An 18,944-nucleotide genomic window follows, 5' to 3' on the forward strand; every position below is an offset into this window, starting at 1 on the left:
AAAACGCCGTTCTCAGCAGTTGGGCTTGGCTCGGTCCACTTTACAACGGATTATTCGCATTGATTTGCATTTGTTCCCGTACAAAATTCAATTGACGCAAAGAATGTTGCCTGCGGACAAGCCTCGTCGATTGTAATGAGCCCAAAGGGCCCCAAACTCCGCCGAATATGGGCAACACTGTATATTGACTCTCTCCCTACAACCCTAGGTATCTGTTTGGGGTCAGAGGAACTGACCACATCTGCTTCTTTAAATTTATATGTAAAAAAATTTAAAAAAGTATAGCAACACATCAGTTGAGAACGGCTGGGCCGATTTGACTCAAATTTTATTTTGGTTATTTGTAAATACAGTGGAAACGTTGTCATGAATGAAAATTTTGAGAAAAATCGCGGAACTAAAAAAATGACTCTTCTATTATGATATAGAATTTTTTGTAGAATCGTTTCTTCGAAAAAATCGAGAAAGTTTGTATATGTTCTATACATGCTGTTATATGGTTGCAATACCCAAATTTTCAATTTTGATTAGATATGGAAATAATCCATCCAATGAGAACTCAAAATGCAAAATTTATTGGGTCTTTCAGTGAAATACAGAATATGAAGAGGCACTGTGGATGCGGACTATACAAAAAAGTGGAGTGAATTGAAAATATAGTGAGAAAAGGATTCATATTCTCGGAAAATTCTTCCGAACCCTTTAAAAGTAACCTTATATGATAGGTAACGTTATACGGGCACTATGCGCTATCATCAGTATTTACACTGCGCCGCAGACATAATAATAAAAATCCCAAAGGGGGGATCCGGGGTTCCCGGATCTAACTGTTTTAGATTCCTTTTTTATATAGCTTAACCATACACAAAGGGCCGCAAATATTTTGCCCTATAGTCCGCAAAAGTTACGATAAAGTTTATACAGATACAGCCCTAGGGGTTACATTTGTACAAAATATGTATTAGGTTGGTCTACATTGTGATATAGCCCACCTCAAATGATATAGCGCCTTTCAAATTCCTCAAATGTTGGTAAGTTGAGATTTTTGAAAGAAAAACAAATTCTTTCAAATAATTATAAGTATAGGACCATGCTTCATTATAATACTTATGTGAAGGTATCCGGTGATTTTAGCTATTACCAGGGTCTTGGTCCCATTTTTCAATTGATTGTGCCCTTGTTTGGCATCTAATGTGTAGAAAACCTTTTCGCGGAAAATTTTCAATGCCAATGTTTCGGAGTAGCGCTCCTCCTCCTGATTTTACCTATTTCGAGGGTTTTCATTATATTTTCGAATCGATTTGACTTGAAATGTGTGCTTAGGCTTTCTCTACCCACAAAAATCATCTTACATGGGCCTATTATAAACAGTTAATGTATACTTTTTAATATATATGATTTAAACATTAAATTACATTGAAATAAAAGCTTTATGCATTTTTCTGAATTTTATGTGTATATTTTAAATTTTCCTACACCTCTTAAAAATCACTCTTCATTTTGGTTAACTTCCCGTATTTCAATTTTAAATTAGCACTAAATATGTAGGGAAATTATTTTTTTAATGCCAGAATATTGAATGTAAAAACCTAAAAATTGGCCTCGCATTCAAGACTTATAGTCTTAAACATAAATGCTAAAATTTTGAGGCTGCTGTTCCTTAAAGATTAATCCAATACATTCTTTTTTCAATGTTATTTTTCTGTTGCAATTAAGATTTTTGATAGAAATTATTACAAAACATTTTTTTCAAACAAAATTTCTACGTCCGTGTGGAAACTTTTGGAGTTTCAAGTGAATTTCTTAAAAATAGAGGTGTAATGGTGCAGAGTACCAATATATCGATACAACGCCTATAAAATAGTGCATTGCTCTATACACACAGGTGTTGGACAAAAACACACATCTTATTATGAACATTTAGTTAAAGAAAGCTCTTGTTTACCGATTCCCACATAAAAAGCCAATATTTCTAAAATTAAAAAATAAAGAAAAAAAAATATGAATAAATTATTGAAAACAACGTAATTTAATATTCATTAAAAAGTGATTACTGAAACACTTTCATTTTCATCTATAGTACTTTGTACATGGTGTTCGAATCTCTGAGGAGAAGCAACATGAATTTTTTGTATTCACAACACTGGAACAACAGCAACAAACATTAAAAGCCAATTTGCAATGAATTTTGAGCAACAGAAAAATTAAAAAAAAAAACTCAACTAAATGAAATAAATTAAAGGAAACCAAACTAAACTCGGGTGCCAATTAATAATGAATTTTTAAAAAGAAAAAAATAAGGCATTACCCTTCCATTTGCTTCTTCTCTCTTTTTTCTCTCTCTGTGTTCCGATTCAAACTTCAAGAACAAAATTTGAATATTAGACTCAATGCTTTTTTTTCGAATGAGTAGATTTATTTTGCATGGCAATGAGAAAGATGATTATTCCGCTCCCCTCTCTCACTGTCCATAAGTCGTGTGAGGATGGAGCACCCCAACCTATTGGTAATTATCGGAAAATTCAAATGCCGATGATTGACTGGCGGCCCGTGAACGCGTTGTTGTCGTTGCGGTTAATTGCGAATATCCACCGCTGCCACCCAGACATATGGCACTATCGAAATCCGACGTTGCCGATGTGCCCTCTGGCTGTATCAGTGGTTGCAATGCCGAATCACGTTTACACCTTGTCGACGGTAGGACTGTCATGGCAATTGTTGGCGACATGGAGGATGATATCGAATTACAAGAAGGTTCGCGATGTAAAGGCTCCAGCAATAAGGGTGTGGTAACGTCGGTATTGGTTATATCGATGCTGCAGGCGGTAATTGAGGCGGGGGGTTTGACTCCAGCCATAGCTGCCACAGCTATAGCAGCTACATAAAATGTAAGTAGGATATTGTGGGAAATTCGTTAATGATATTCATGCAGATGATGTATGTAGGAACATCACAACATCACCACCACACATCATAACGATGAAGATGGCGATGGTGATGACGATGCCAGAAAGGTTAATGACGAGAGTTTGTTCATGTTGTTGACTCGGATGCGAACATGAGGTTAATGATAGGACTGATGCTTGTAGTTTTGAGTGGTTGATGTGACACAGCCCGGCTGATGTTTAAGGTTTTGTGATGTATGTGTATTTTCCGGGAAATTTGGGACAACGCCCAATATATTTTTTGATAATCACTGGGAGAAAATTCTTATTTGCGAGAAACACAAACAAAATATTAAAAATTCTCTCCAGTGATAAATGTAGCTGAAAATTTTTTCTATCAAAAATTGTCTTCTGTTAAAGTCACAGAGAACATTTTGTAGAGAAAATTATCTTCTGTGATAAAAACAGTGAGAAATTTTTCTACAGAAATTTCTATTATGTGTGATAATCACAGAGAAAAAAATTCTTCTGTAATAACCATAATGTAGAGAAAATTTTGCCAGATAATCGCAGAGAGAAATTTTCTATAGAAAATTCTTTTCGGTGATAATCACAGAGAGAAAATTTTCTATCGAAAATTATCTTCGGTGATAATCAGAGAGAGAAATTTTTCTATCGAAAATTCTCTTCGGTGATAATCACAGAGAGAAAATTTTCTATAGAAAATTCTCTTCGGTGATAATCACAGAGAGAAAATTTTCTATAGAAAATTCTCTTCGGTGATAATCACAGAGAGAAAATTTTCTATAGAAAATTCCCTTCGGTGATAAACACAGAGAGAAAATTTTCTATAGATAATTCTCTTCGGTGATAAACACAGAGAGTAAATTTTCTATAGAAAATTCTCTTCGGTGACAAACACAGAGAGAACATTTTCTATAGAAAATTCTCTTCGGTGACAAACACAGAGAGAAAATTTTCTATAGAAAATTTTCTTCGGTGACAAACACAGAGAGAAAATTTTCTATAGAAAATTCTCTTCGGCGATAAACACAGAGAGAAAATTTTCTATAGAAAATTCTCTTCGGTGATAAACACAGAGAGAAAATTTTCTATAGAAAATTCTCTTCGGTGATAAACACAGAGAGAAAATTTTCTATAGAAAATTCTCTTCGGTGATAAATACAGAGAGAACATTTTCTATAGAAAATTCTCTTCGGTGATAAACACAGAGAGAAAATTTTCTATAGAAAATTCTCTTCGGTGATAAACACAGAGAGAAAATTTTCTATAGAAAATTCTCTTCGGTGATAAACACAGAGAGAAAATTTTCTATAGAAAATTCTCTTCGGTGATAAACACAGAGAGAAAATTTTCTATAGAAAATTCTCTTCGGTGATAAACACAGAGAGAAAATTTTCTATAGAAAATTCTCTTCGGTGATAAACACAGAGAGAAAATTTTCTGTAGAAAATTCTCTTCGATGATAATCACGGAGAGAAAATTATGTAGAGAAAATTCTCTTCGGTGATAATCACAGAGGGAATATTTTCTATAGAAAATTTTCTTTGACAAAAAGCACTGAGAGAAAATTTTCTATAGAAAGTTCTCTTCGGTGAAAATCACAGAGAGAAAATTTTCTATTGAAAATTCTCTTCGGTGATAATCACAGAAAGAAAATTTTCTATCGAAAATTCTCTTCAGTGAAAATTCTCTGCGGTGATAATCACAGAGAGAAAATTTTCTATAAAAAATTCTCTTCGGTGATAATCACAGAGAGAAAATTTTCTATAGAAAATTCTCTTCTGTGGCTATCACAGAGAGAAAAGTTTCTATAGAAAATTCTCTTCTGTGGCTATCACAGAGAGAAAAGTTTCTATAGAAAATTCTCTTCTGTGGCTATCACAGAGAGAAATTTTTTTTTGGTGATAATTCCAGAGAGAAACATTTCTATAGAAAATTATCTTCGGTTATCATCGCAGAGAGAAATTTTTCTATAGAAATTTATCTGCGGTGATAATCACAGGGAGAAAATTCGATAGGTAGCAAATTTCTCACTCTATGTCTTCGACCACAGCAGGGAATTTTCAGATTTCTGTTGTAATCACCACAAAAACTAATTTCCCTTGTGATTTTTATTTTCAGCTGGAGTTCAATATTTGCCCCCTCTTTTCCACTTAACTGGACATCGTGGTTTTTTTATTTTCTTTTATTCACCTTCTTCATTCATCCAAGGAGGGGATAATTTTGTTTTCATTTTTTTTTGTTAATTTTCCCTTTTGTGAATTCATTAACTTACCTTGTGTAATTGCTAGTGATGCGGCGGGTGGTAAATGTGAGGACGTTGCCGAGGTGTATACCCCTAATGAGGTACCTGTGGTTGTTACGGCGGGTGGATGTGTACCGTTGTTAATGCCTCCTGCCACTGTTGGCGGACCACCGCAACCATTTGTATCGGCGGTTTTCATTTGAGCTTCTCGCTCCACCAAGCGCTGTCGTAATAGGCGAATTTTTTCCTCCTTCTATGGAATGTGGGTGGGGACAAGAAAGAAGAAAAGTAAAAAAGAACAGAAAAAATTGGATTAAAATTAAATTAGTCCTTTTTAAGGTTAGATAGGGATTATGGGGAGATTTCAGAAATTTAATATTAAAATTAAAAAAAAAAAAAAAACAGTTTATTTTCACTTGCCTGTGATATCAGTCGTTGTAATTCTTCATTTTCTGTTACCAATTTCTGATAACGTTCCTCGTCCTCCTTCGAAATTCCAGAGTCGGGATTATATTTCGATTCGGCTTTATCTTTTGGATGCCGTATGACTTCAATAACCTGGGTAAGGAAAATAATGAAAAGTTGTATAGATTAAAAATTGTGAAAACAATGCGATTTAATTTAAAAAGATAAATTTTAGTTTATAGCCACTCTGGCGTATATGTGTTGTCAAAACGTATACGACAACGGACAAAAACTATTTGTATTCTAACATTATGGTCCTGCTGTAAGGCATAAATTTTAAATTTTTTGTGTAAACATTTATCACTCATGCACATTATTCTCCTTTTTTTTGTCAATCTCACCTTTGGCACAAATATCAACAACATGCTCAGAAAACAGCAAAATATCACAGCTAATGCCACAAAGGCAAATGATGCATCCTGTTGCGATGCAATCACCATCCCCACCGGTGCCGTGATTAAACACAATACCACCACATTATAAATGCTCATGCCAACGTAGCGTGAGTCATTAATTTGTTTCACCTTTATCGAACGTGTCTCGTAGGCCAGAAAAAGGCCAAATACCAAAATTAAACCTTTGTAACCATAGACAAGGCCTACGAGCAGAGGAATTAAAGAGAATTTAATTATTTTAAATATTCAGCGAAAATAAATGACCAGCTTTATTGTTGACTTACCCAACCACATGGAATTCTTTTCACTCTCACAGTGCTCCAGCTCTGGACGTATTTTAATATCATCACTCGTCGATGTGGGATCTTCTAGGGGAAATGTCTCCAATATCCGTTGCAACGGATCGAATATCTGCCATGCTATCAGCAGTACTAAATCGACGGATAGTAGACCAGAAACCATGGTATATAATTTCCAGGGTTCAACTTTCTTCTGAAATTAAAGAAAATTGAGTGATATATAATATGCATGTAGGAGAAAGTATAAGACGAAATAATAAATCTTAGGTTTAAATTTGGCTTCGGACAACACATGTCATACATGAAGATATGCGTTTTTTTTGTTATATAAATTTGAAATAAATGATTTATGTTTGCCTCATGAACCCCCAGAATAATTTTCTACTGCAAGAATACTAAAGGCTGATATCAAGGAAGCTCTTGGTGGGTATGTAGTTGGAGTTTTGGAAAAACACTATTAAAGGTACAAGGATCTAGTTTTGTACCTTAATTTGTATATTGGTGCAATGCATTGGCTAATATGTAGTTTTTTAGAATATGTACTAAGATATACAGGCTACTATCTATCGTACTATCGAAGCCAAAATGATATTACAAATTTTTCTCCCACTTTAAAATGAACGAAGTATGCTCACCCTTATTCCAATGGAACTGAAAAATAGAGTTTTTCTCGTTTTTTATATCAGTCAGTCTGCATGCAGGTCAGGTTCGAATATGGGCTATATCGGTTCACGATATCGTAATGATCTGCGACATTTTTCAATGGAACTGTCCTTTGTGAGTTCTTTACCCCTGAAATATATAGGTGTACGATATTGTATATCCCTTATATAGCGGTACCCCGGATATTCACTAATTGCATGATTTTAGCGAAACTTTTTACCAGAATTGTTTCAAATATCGTATTTAAAGTTCGTAATGGCTACTAGAACTAATGACGAGTCCCTTCAAAATGACGAGGGTAGTAAAAGTTCGGCCCGGCTGAACTTTGCCGCTTTTCAAGGAGTGATCCCGCTCGACTGCGAACGAGTATTAATCTTTACTCAAAATCGAGCAAGTTTTATGCCTCAAAGTTTCTAGATGTAAAACTACAGCACTGTCCCTCCATGCACAAAGTGTCTATAGTACTAGCTTTATTTTTTCAAATTTAGTACTCACCACAAGACTATGGTGGATCTCGCAGTAGTCATGTTAGATCCTACAAAGTATAAATATTCTCAGTGCAAAATGCATAAGTCGGTTTAGGTATGTCCGTCTGTCTGATGAAATCGAAATGCTGCCCACATTATTTGACATAGAGCTCTGAAATTTGGCACAACAATTTTTATTGTGTTAAGGATAGTGAGGATCGAAATATGGTAAACCTCAATACCATAAATTAAACATATTATACATAAATTTGATGTTAGGTTTATACAATTTTGACAAAGTATTTTTAGTATAAAGATTTGAATAAACGAATTCAAATATATTCGTAATCACGAAATATTCAATTTTTCATGCCGTTCGTAAGAAATAAAAAGACCCATTCACGTCCTCGTTTAAGGCACTGTTGATCTATAGGGAGAAGATGGTATTGGTATTATGTGTCTTCGAAAATTAATGGTTGAATTTTTAACTATTATTTTCTTTGGCAATTATGGTAATTTAATCGACCCAATTAAGCAGCTAAATTTCGTAACAAACTTACTCCGTTGGACATTAAACCACCAAGAAGTGCGAACTAAAGAGAATATCGCATAATAACCATTAAATCTCGATTCTTCGCCCTTCGCATCAATTGTCAACCAGGTGGAATTTTGTAGAAGAAAAAAAAAAAGAAAACAAGTAAAGAAGCGGTAAGCTCGGCCGAAACTTTGAATACCCTCCACCATTTGGTACAAATTTGGCAATTTTCAAAAAATTCTGTTAAAATCTTAAAAATACCGAATGTAGCCGCATATTAGGGTCTATACGACGACGTGGACCTGCATAGGTACTTTTGTCAAAAGCTATTACAATATTCAAATGTGAAACTGGAAATAAAATCTGTTTATAATATATCTAAAATCATCAAAATACCACCATGGTACCGAGTGCGGTTATAAAACGTGGACCTGCACAGACAATTTTCTGACATAGGCTGTAGTATCCATTACGAACTTCACATACAAAATTTGAAACAATTCCGGTGAATAATGTCGCTAAGATCATCAAAATACCGAATATCGGGAGGTACCGTTATATGGGGTTTCAAAAATTCGGCTTTTTCAAGTTCCTTAAATCAAGGAAATATTACCTTTTCCTGCAAAGTATGTTTTATGTATGTCCACTATTTGGTATAGCCCCTTTTTAACAACAGTCTCTGATGTCGATACTAACAAGGATTTATCTCTATTTTCCAGCAGAATCATATGTATGTAATTTGAAAATAGAAACTCTCAATGAATAGAAATTAGGTCTTCGAAAACGTTCAATACAATTCACACTTTTATGTTAGCCCTGGAGAGCCTGACTACCTTAGGAATTCTTCTTGCCGAAGTGGATGAATAAATATATGTATATATGTATTTATACCCTACAACACTATGTGTTAGGGTATAATAAGTTTGATTGGACCAAAAATTAAGCCCAAATAGGCAAGTACATATGGATCTTCCTATCTCGCCAGGCTGAGTCGATCTAGCTATGTATGTCCATCCGTCCGTCTATCCATGTTAATTTGTAATCACTCTACAGGTCGCAATTATAGCCCGATCTTCACAAAAGAATGGAGGTGGAGCTAGGGCCATAATAGAAGCCTATTGCTTTTGGAGATCATCGCATAATATTTAGGGGTAGAAATGGACAAAAAACTGAAAAATTTCCTGATTTTGCAGTTGCTCTACAGGTCGTAATTATAGTCCAATCGACGCAGAAGTTAGCGTGGGGCTAGAGCTTAGGGCTGGGCAGAAGCCTTCCAATTTTGGCAGATGCAGAAGCCTTCAAATGGTCATCGGGTAATATTTAGTGAGTGTTATGGTCTAACATTTGTTTTAAATAAGAGTCAAATTTTCCATTAAACCGTGAATATTTTTAATCCCGGCGAAATCAAAACCAGTAAAGAAAGCTAAAAGTCGGGCGGGGCCGACTATATGATACCCTACACCACTATGCATATTTAGTAGAGCTCTCGTAAAAAGGTTTATACAGGGCATTTCAGAGCTCTATGAGATATTTGGTACAAAATCAAAATCTATCTAATTCTATCGTGCATTTTACGAACTATAGCTATCTCTGAACCGGGTTTCTCCAAATTTGACGTATTAGCTTCTAGACTGAATTCGGTCTTATGTACGAAAATTCAGGTGATTTGGGCTGATATTGACCATTTAGTGCACAATTAACCTGAAATCGGATGAAGATATATATGGGAGCTATATCCAAATCTGAACCGATTTTCACTAAGTTTGATATACTTGCTTCTAGGCTGAATTTGGTCCGATGTACTAAAATTCAGTCCATTTGGACTTATATCGGCCATTTGGTGCACAATTAACCCGAAATCGGATGAAGATATATATGGGAGCTATATCCAAATCTGAACCGATTTCGATAAAATTACAAACAGCTATTTCTGGGCTGTATCTTATATCTGGTACCAAATATCATTCTTGTGGAGTGCATATTACGAATGTGAGAGGCTTAAACACCAAATCGGATAAGACATATATATGGGAGCTATAGCTGTTTCTGAACCGATTTTCTCCAAATTTGTTGTATTTGCTTTAAGGCTAATCTCGGTCACATGTGCCAAAATTCGGGTCATTTGGGCTGATATTGGCCATTTGGTGGTCAATTAACCCGAAATCGGATGAAGATATATATGGGAGCTATATCCAAATCTGAACCGATTTCGATAAAATTTAAAATAGCTATTTCTGTGCTCCATCTAATACCTGGTACCAAATATCACGGTTGTGGAGTGCATAGTAGGAATGTGAGGGACTTAAAGATCAAATCGGATGAAAGATATATATGGGAGCTATAGCTATATCTGAACCGATTTTCTCCAAATTTGATATACTTGCTTCTAGGCCGAATTCGGTTGGGTGTGCCAAAATTCAGGTAATTTGGACTGATAGTGGACATTTGGTGCACATTTAACCCGAAATCGGATGAAAATATATATGGGAGCTATATCTAAATTTGATCCGATTCTCTCCAATTTCAATAGGGTTCGTCCTTGGGCCAAAAAAATATTGTTTGGAAAATTTCATCTCAATCGGATAATAAATGCGACCTGCATTTTGTTCACAAGAATACATGGACAGACGGACGTACGGACAGACGGACTGACATGCATTAATCGACTCAGAAAGTGATTCTATGAAGGTTCTCAAAAGTAGCTATGTGTCTATCTCGTTTCCTTCTCCATGTTACAAACAAATGCACAAAGACATAATACCACTATGTGGTGTAGGGTATAAATAGGCGAACAGGTCAATTCTGACTGTTACGTCGATGCCGATAGTAAATATATCAGATATAAAGCGAAATATATACAATGTATATATACAAAGGAAGGGGATGTTTGCTAGAATCCTTATATCTCAAGAATGGCTGGACCGATTTTGACAAATTTTGTCAATTCAGAATGGCCTCCTGGCATAAAAAATAAAATCTAATATATATATTAATATAGATTTTGTAGTATTTTGAGATATTTTTTTCATATTTTTTTATCGCATGCGTTTTTTTTTTTCAATTTGACTTATAATATTGAAGTGTATATTTTGTAATATTTTTTCACCTTAAAACACAGGTTGGGGTTATTATATGCCGATTGCAGATTGAAATTAACCAACAACTAAAAATGTTCATGATTTTGCAGCCGTTATAAAGGTCACAAATAGAAACCAAAGGACTTGAAGCGGATTGAATGGACCAATACTTTTGAGTGAAAAAATACCAACATTTCTATCCAAAATACGCAAAAAGGCGAACTTCTGGATTTTTATCCTGATTTCGTTGACGAATATAGCCAAATATCTTAGACAAGCTAATAATATAGATGAATCTAAAATTTGGAGATGCATAGGGGTCTCTTGCTTTTGGAGATGATCGCAGAATATTTAGGGGTTCAAATGAACCAAAAACAGGAAAATTTTACTGATCACACTATTGAAGCCAATCGACACGCGAAATCTTCCAAAATGGATTTGGACATAAAGGAGCTTCTAGTATATTGTAGTGTTGTAGGGTATCACATAGTCGGCCCGGCACGACTATAGCCTTTGTTTACTTGTTTGAATATAAATAAGTATGTGAACACATTTTCACAACTATTTATCCAGGTATGGGGTAAACCTATCGGTTGATAAGTTTTAGAATAAAGTTTGGTTATTCTAAAACTTATCAACTTTGTATCTGGTCTAACTTAGTATCGTGTTAATCCTTAGAAGCTCACTCGGGTTCTCTGTTTATGCCGAAATTTTGACAATTTTATACCAGGTACGGGGGTTTCCGTCTTAGTTTTATATGGGTATACCAAGTATGTGATTAAGTGCTTATTTAAACACCAAGACTTTCATACCCGAAGAGGAATATTCCACCCCATACCCCCAAGTTGACTTTGTTCCGTATTATTGCTATTTGATTTTCCTTGCCGTCATCCATTTATAATTGGGCCTTGCAATCGAAAATACACTTCGATAATTACAGTTATGTTGTTTGTCATGTTCACAAATATTTGTTGTAGTTTCCAGTACAACATGATTTTTGTATTAATGCATACATAATTCAACACCGGCAATGTATATAATACCGCAACCAAATAATTCAATTCAATTTCCCCACGCACAAACACACACTCACAGTCGATTAAACAAACGACTGTCCCGCTCGTTGATGTACGAGCATATGACATTTGACCTTAATTCGTTTTTAATTTTTTCGACATTATCAGTTAATTTATCAAATGTCACTCAAAGAAGGTAGCAGATGATCATTCATTCATTCATTTGTAGACCCCATACAAGTGTTCGATGGTATCGGTACTTTTTGTGTAATTATGTTGCATGCATTCCACCAAATAGCACAGAACCAATAAACCCGCTGAATGCCACCCCGTCTTCGCCACCATTTCTCCCATTTGTGGCATAAAATGACCAACTGAGGTTATAATTCAAGGATAGCTGGAATTTAATTAATTATCATGGAATGGGGCAATAAATAGCAAAAGTTATGAAAGAGTGTTGATAGTTTTGTGGACAACATTGTGTGTTGGTCAAATAAATGTTTGGTTGTGTGTCCGTGTGTTGGTGTGTAATTAATTGACATTTGGTGTTTTGCGGACAACGGGCTAATGAGGATGCGGTGTGCGATTATTGATATGGGTATATATTTTTTTACTCATTCCTGATTCAAGTGGAAAGATTGATGTTTTTTTGGGAAAAGCAACATATCTTGGAGGATAGATTGAAGGTTTTGTGAAGGAATATACGCAATGACACACCTACGTAAAATCCTAAACTGGGATATTTTGTATTAGAATTATATAGGGTGAAATGACAAAAAAAAAAAACTGCAACCAACTTCAGACTGCTGTCATTTCTAAGCCCCTCGTCCGACAGCTGTGAAAATTATTCCAGTGACAGCTCATTATATTGTTTACAAGCGTACAAAAGCATTTTTGGTGTGAATTTTCCTGAAAAAAATTTATTTGTGATGAAATTCATGCGTAATAGTGTCATTTCTTTATATTTGGCTGGAAAACCAGAGGCGGCTCCAGCATTTAAATGTGAATAAATCTTTTGTATTTCGTGCCATCGCTCGTTACCGTGATACTGGTAGCGTAGCCCAACGTCAAGAAAGTGGACGGAAGAAAACAGCAACACCAGCAGAAATGGTTTGGAAAGTGAAGAAGCGACTTGAACGAAACTTGCGTCACAGTGGCCCAAAAATGGCTCGTGAGCTGAACGTATAGCAATATTCCATACGGCAAATGTGGAAAAATGAGCTCGGAGTAAAGCCATTGAAATTCCAAAAAGTGCAAGAACTTACACAGCAGCAGAATGAAAATAAACTCAAAAGAGTTAAAGATTTGCTTTGCTTGGCCGAAAGTGTTGAACTGCCGAATTTGGTTTTCTTCGATGAGAAAACATTCGTTGTCCAGCAGTTTGTAAACAAACAAAATGATCGTGGTTGCTTGCCAAAGGTATCAGCTGGAAATGTGCACCTTGGGTTGGCCATCAGAAGGCAAGCTCCGGCCATGGTGACGGGGTGGGCCGCCATAACAGCCGATGGTCGCTCTCCCCTCGTATTAATCGGCTGTGGCATCAGAATAAATGCCGAATATTATCGCGAAAATATTCTGTATGATGTATTAAAGCCTTGGGCACGCAAACATTTTGGCCGCAGACCGTGGACATTCCAATAGTACTCAGCACCATCGCACTCAGCACGCGCCAAGCAAAAATGGTCACAATGAAGCGAAGAACCTTATCGCTTCATTTCAAGCCCACAATGGCTACCAAAATCTCCGGATACCAATCCGTTGGATTATTGTGTCTGGAGTATTTTGGAAAGCAAGGTTGGCACTAATACATCCCATGGACTCATACATCCCATCTTCGTAGCAGATCTTGTATTAGTAGAAACATTTTTTGTGCAATTTGAAGCGAACCGGATGGTTATTTCGTATTTTATGATCTGTTTATATCCTCCACCGTAGTATGGAGGATAAATTAAGTTTGTCATTCCGTTTGTAACACCTCGAAATACACATTTCACACCCCACAAAGTGAGTATATTCTTGATCAGCATACAATTCTATGTCGATTTAGCAATGCCCGTCTGTCCGTCCGTTTGGTATAGCCCCCATATAAAGGTACCTCCCGATATTCGGTATTTTGATGATTTTAACGAATGTATTCAACGGAATTCTTTCAAATTTGGTATTTGAAGTTCGTAATGGATGCTAGATACTAAGTCAGAAAATTGTTTGTGCAGGTCCACGTTTTCGTAGAGCCCCCATATAATAGTACCTCCCGATATTCGGTATTTTGATGATTTTAGCGACATTTTTCGCCGGAATTGTTACAAACTTAATATTTGAAGTTCGTAATGGATAATACAGCCTAAGACAGAAAATTGTCTGTTCAGGTCCACGTCTTCGTATAGCCCAGATATGCGGTATTTTGATGATTTTATCTACATTATTACCGATTTTTTAAGTTTCGCATTTCAATATTGTAATGGCTTTTGGCAAATTTTACATATACAGATCCATGTCGTGGTATAGAAGGTATTCAAAGTTCGGCCCGGCCGAACTTACAGCTTTTTTAATTGTTGTTTGGTTCCTTTGTGGAGAGGTACCAGAAGAAATGGTCCGATCTCTACAATCTATATAGCAGATCTTGGGTTGATTGATGTGTAATTTGAAGATAATCGGAATCTTACATCACATTTTATAAAGGGTATAATTATTCAAAATTTTGATTCTTCGTGGTGGAGGTACTTGATATTGTGAACCGATATTGTCCATTTTTGCATCTGACCTAGCACTGATGGAAATATTATCGCTAGATCGACTCCAAATATCCTGAAACGGATTTGGTCCAAAGATACCTAGGGTCTAAAACTATTATTCGACTAGGCACGTTTTGACCGTATCAAACGATATATACCCTCTCTAGCCATATGGCTGAGGGTATAAAAATAGGTTCTCTTACAGTACTTGCAAGAATCTATTAGATTTACAATTTTTTTCGATATCATAAAGGGAAAATCGGCTTTCGTAGTAAAAAATGTAAAATTTTTACAATATCGACTATGAAAAAGTTTTACTGTTTTGTAAATCCCATACTTTAAATTGAATTTTAATTGATAAATGATCTACCTTTTAAATAAACTTCACTCACCTTTGGGTCTCTTTTCGCTTTTGTGGTAAATCGATGTACTCTCCAGACTTTACTAAACATAGCACCATAAGCTAATGTAAAACCGGTGGATAATAGCCAAGCTCTAGCTTGACAGACCTGTTGGTAATTGGAGGACAAAGAAGAAGAAAAAATAAAACAAGGAAATAAATTAAAGGTCGTACAGTTAATTAAATAATATTCATAATAATAAACAATTCATGTATCGCCAACAACGCAGGAAAACGTAAAAGATTGCGGAATTGCTCCGGACCAAGGAAAAATATTTATTAAGATATTTTTTTTTCTGTAAAATTAATATTTCGACTTCATCCTACGTTGAAGACGATATTTTGAATATTTTATAATTTAGGAAAAAAATTCTGTTATTGATAACAAATTCGTTTACTTACTTTAGGATATTCATCTGGACTAACAAACCGTCCATCAATACCCAATAAAATGACGGATGTTAAACAGATAATAACGCCAATTAACATAATTGTATTACATACAGGATGTGATGATTGTATTACTCTGAAATGAAGAAAAAACATCAAATAATTGAAATGTTTATAACAATTTAATTAAAATAAATATTGCTTTGAAATTATACCATCAGGTATTGCCGCTTCTATTGTTTTAATAAAGGATTCGTTTTCTACGAAGATAGGTTACCACAATTGAAATTTTAACAGCATCTTATACATATTACGCATAATTAATTATTGAAATACTAGTAAATATCCGCTACTACGTATGTGGAACTAGAAAATTATATTGAGTGAATTTACGTTAAGAGAATTGTTCACACCAAATGTAATGTATTAAATAACAGGAAAAGAAAGTCTTAATTTCGGGCGGGCCGACTTTATGATACCCTACACCACTTTGCATATTTAGTAGAGCTTCACATAACAAATAAAAGTTTTAATGGGTAATTTGTGGGAAGTAAATCATACCAACTATGATTATAGTAATAATTAAAAGTCCAAAGGAACTAATATATGTTAGGAATATCCTCCTCCGAATCGATTTCTATGAGCAATATCTAAATCTGAAACGATATCGATAAAATTTGGCGATGATATTTTTGAGCTGTATTTGATATATTTCCCCGAATATCGTTTCTACGGAGTCCATATTACGGCTATGCAGGGCAAATTCAACAAATCGGATGAACAATATGTATGGGACCTATAGCTATATCTGAACCGATTTCCACCAAATTTGACATACTGGTTTCTAGATACAATTTGGGCTACTATTACACGTTTGGTGAACAATAAAAGGCAAATCGTACGAAGATACATATGGGAACTATATCCAAATATTAACCAACCTCGGTAAAATTTAGCAAGAGTATTTATGAGTTATATTTGATATATTTCCTTAAATATTTTTATTGCAGAGTGCATATTATGAATGCGGAGGATAAAAATAACAGATCGGGCAATATATATGGGAGCTATAGCTCTATCGGAACCGATTTCGATCAAATTTGGCATATTTATTTTCAGGTCCAATTTGGTCGTACGTGCCATACTATTTGGGCTGATATTACAAATTTGGTGCACAATACAAGGCAAATTGGACGAAAATATATACAGGGTTGCCCATATTCGACGGACCCATGGGCCCATTCCAATCGACGAGGCTTGTTCGCAGGCAACATTTTTTGCGTCAACTGAATTTTGTACGGGAACAAATGCAAATCAATGCGAATAATCCGTTGTAAAGTGGACCGAGCCATGCCCAACTGCTGAGAACGGCGTTTTTGGGATGTTCTTGGGAACCTCTCAACACTGGCTCGTACGGCAGCGATATTTTCGGCCGATCGCCTTGGTCGACTTTTATATGGCCTATTCGGATTAGAAAGAGCCTTACCAGTCGAACATTTTTCGATAAACGCTTAATGGTGTTCTTAGAAGGCGCACTTCTCACATTTTTAATGTTTTAAAAGCACTTTGAGTTTTCACAATTGACTTCTTCTCTTGAATGTAAATTTCAACTATTTCAGAGCGCTCGCGTGGCGTGTATTGGTTCATGGTAAAAATCTGCTTGGATTGACGCTTCAGACGCGGTATGTCATTAAGCGGTGTGACATCTCTGTCACAAGTTATGGCGTTGCCAGATGGGTCCGTCGAATATGGGCAACCCTATATGTAAGCTCTACCTAAATTTTGACCGATTGTCTCCAATTTCAATAGAGTTCGTTCCTTGGGTCCAACAAATTATCTGTGCAAAATTTCATCTGAATCGGGCAATAAATGCGATCTGTACTTTGTTTACAAAAATACATGGACAGACGCACGGACATGCATAAATCGACACAGAATGTGATTCTATACAGATCATCAAAAGGAACTATAGGTCTATCTCGTTTCCCTTTTCCTGTTACAAATAAAGGCACAAAAACACTGATCACCTTGTGGTGCAGGGTATAAAAGCGCATTTTATTAATATCTAGCTATAAATTGAATACCTAACTTCAATACACTTTTATTTTAGATTTCCATGACAATCCCTTGCCCAAATACAAAATCTAATGACATTAAATACTTATTTAGTACATTTAGTAAAGCACCTCTCACCTCATCCGACTTAAATCAAATTTAGTACTATTTATTACAATTCTAACATTTAGTACACAAGTCCAAAACAACATCCTTTCATCAAATCAATTCAAAGAATACAAACAAATTTCAGGATTTTTCAACCATCCGTTCAAATGGCACCAAACTTAGGCCACTTCATTTTTGGTTCACGTATTGTTAGAATTTCGAAAACCCCTTTAATATTTCAGATATTTATAGCCTCTACTTTGAATTTTATGAAATTTATACCCTCTACCTTGTAACATTCCTAAATATTAGTCGTAGACCCCAGAAAGTATATATATTCACGATCAGCATAAAATTTTAAGTCGATTTAACGGTATCCGCCTATCTGTAGAGCTTCAAAATTTATATCGATCCACGTTTTGGTATAGCCGCTATATATCAGTACCTCCCGATATTCGATTCGATTTTCACCACATTTTTTCACGGATTTGTCAAAAAATTGGTTTTGTATTTGTAGGTTATAATGGGTTCTAGCACCTATGGCGAAACATAGTTCACGTTTTCGTATAGAGCACATGTTTTGGCCGAACTTAATGTTTTTTACTTGTTAGTCCTATTCCTTTCCCAAATACCAAAGCTAATTCTATTTGGTACCTTTAAGTACGTATTTTAAAATTCCCTGCCATGTATCAACCAAACCTTATAAAAGGTGCTCCTTATGCCAAATTTCAGACTTCCAACTCAATCCCTTAACCAAATACCAAATAAGGTACCATTTAATACTTTTTAGGATGTATTTACAATATCATCCTCAAATCTCAACCCTATACACTAACAGTAATCCAAACGCTAAATTTCAGATTTTAAGCAGTATGCGTTGACGCAATACTAAATTTACGGAATGGCAAATGTAATATACCAATATAACTACCATATTATGTCAAGTTCGGGCAATATCGGTTATTATTTTTATACCCTACACTACACTCTGGTCAGGGTATTACATCTTTGTGTATTTGTTTGTAACATAGACAAGGAAGCGAGATAGACCCATATTTCCTTATGATGATCTGTATATAATCACATTCTGAGTCGATTTATGCCTGTCCGTCCGTCTGTCCCTCATTTCATTTATTTGACCCATTGACGAACCCTAGTTAAATTGGAGATAATCGGTCAAAATTTAGA

General features: G+C 35.3%; 1 protein-coding gene across 1 annotated transcript in view; it reads right to left on the minus strand.

Moving 5' to 3' along the window:
• Positions 1 to 2,315: 2,315 nt before the first annotated feature.
• Positions 2,316 to 18,944, minus strand: part of LOC101888652 (gamma-aminobutyric acid type B receptor subunit 1) — a 313,388-nt gene continuing 296,759 nt past the window's right edge. The window contains exons 11-17 of the mRNA XM_059130223.1: positions 15,606 to 15,729; positions 15,196 to 15,312; positions 6,299 to 6,506; positions 5,961 to 6,217; positions 5,575 to 5,712; positions 5,185 to 5,407; positions 2,316 to 2,877 (exon numbers count right to left, since the gene is read on the minus strand). Coding sequence (XP_058986206.1) covers positions 2,501 to 2,877; positions 5,185 to 5,407; positions 5,575 to 5,712; positions 5,961 to 6,217; positions 6,299 to 6,506; positions 15,196 to 15,312; positions 15,606 to 15,729 — 1,444 coding nt within the window. The 3' untranslated portion in view covers positions 2,316 to 2,500. The remainder of the gene's footprint in view (positions 2,878 to 5,184; positions 5,408 to 5,574; positions 5,713 to 5,960; positions 6,218 to 6,298; positions 6,507 to 15,195; positions 15,313 to 15,605; positions 15,730 to 18,944) is intronic.

Source organism: Musca domestica, unplaced genomic scaffold (assembly GCF_030504385.1).
Source record: "Musca domestica strain aabys unplaced genomic scaffold, Musca_domestica.polishedcontigs.V.1.1 7, whole genome shotgun sequence".
NCBI lineage: Eukaryota > Metazoa > Arthropoda > Insecta > Diptera > Muscidae > Musca > Musca domestica.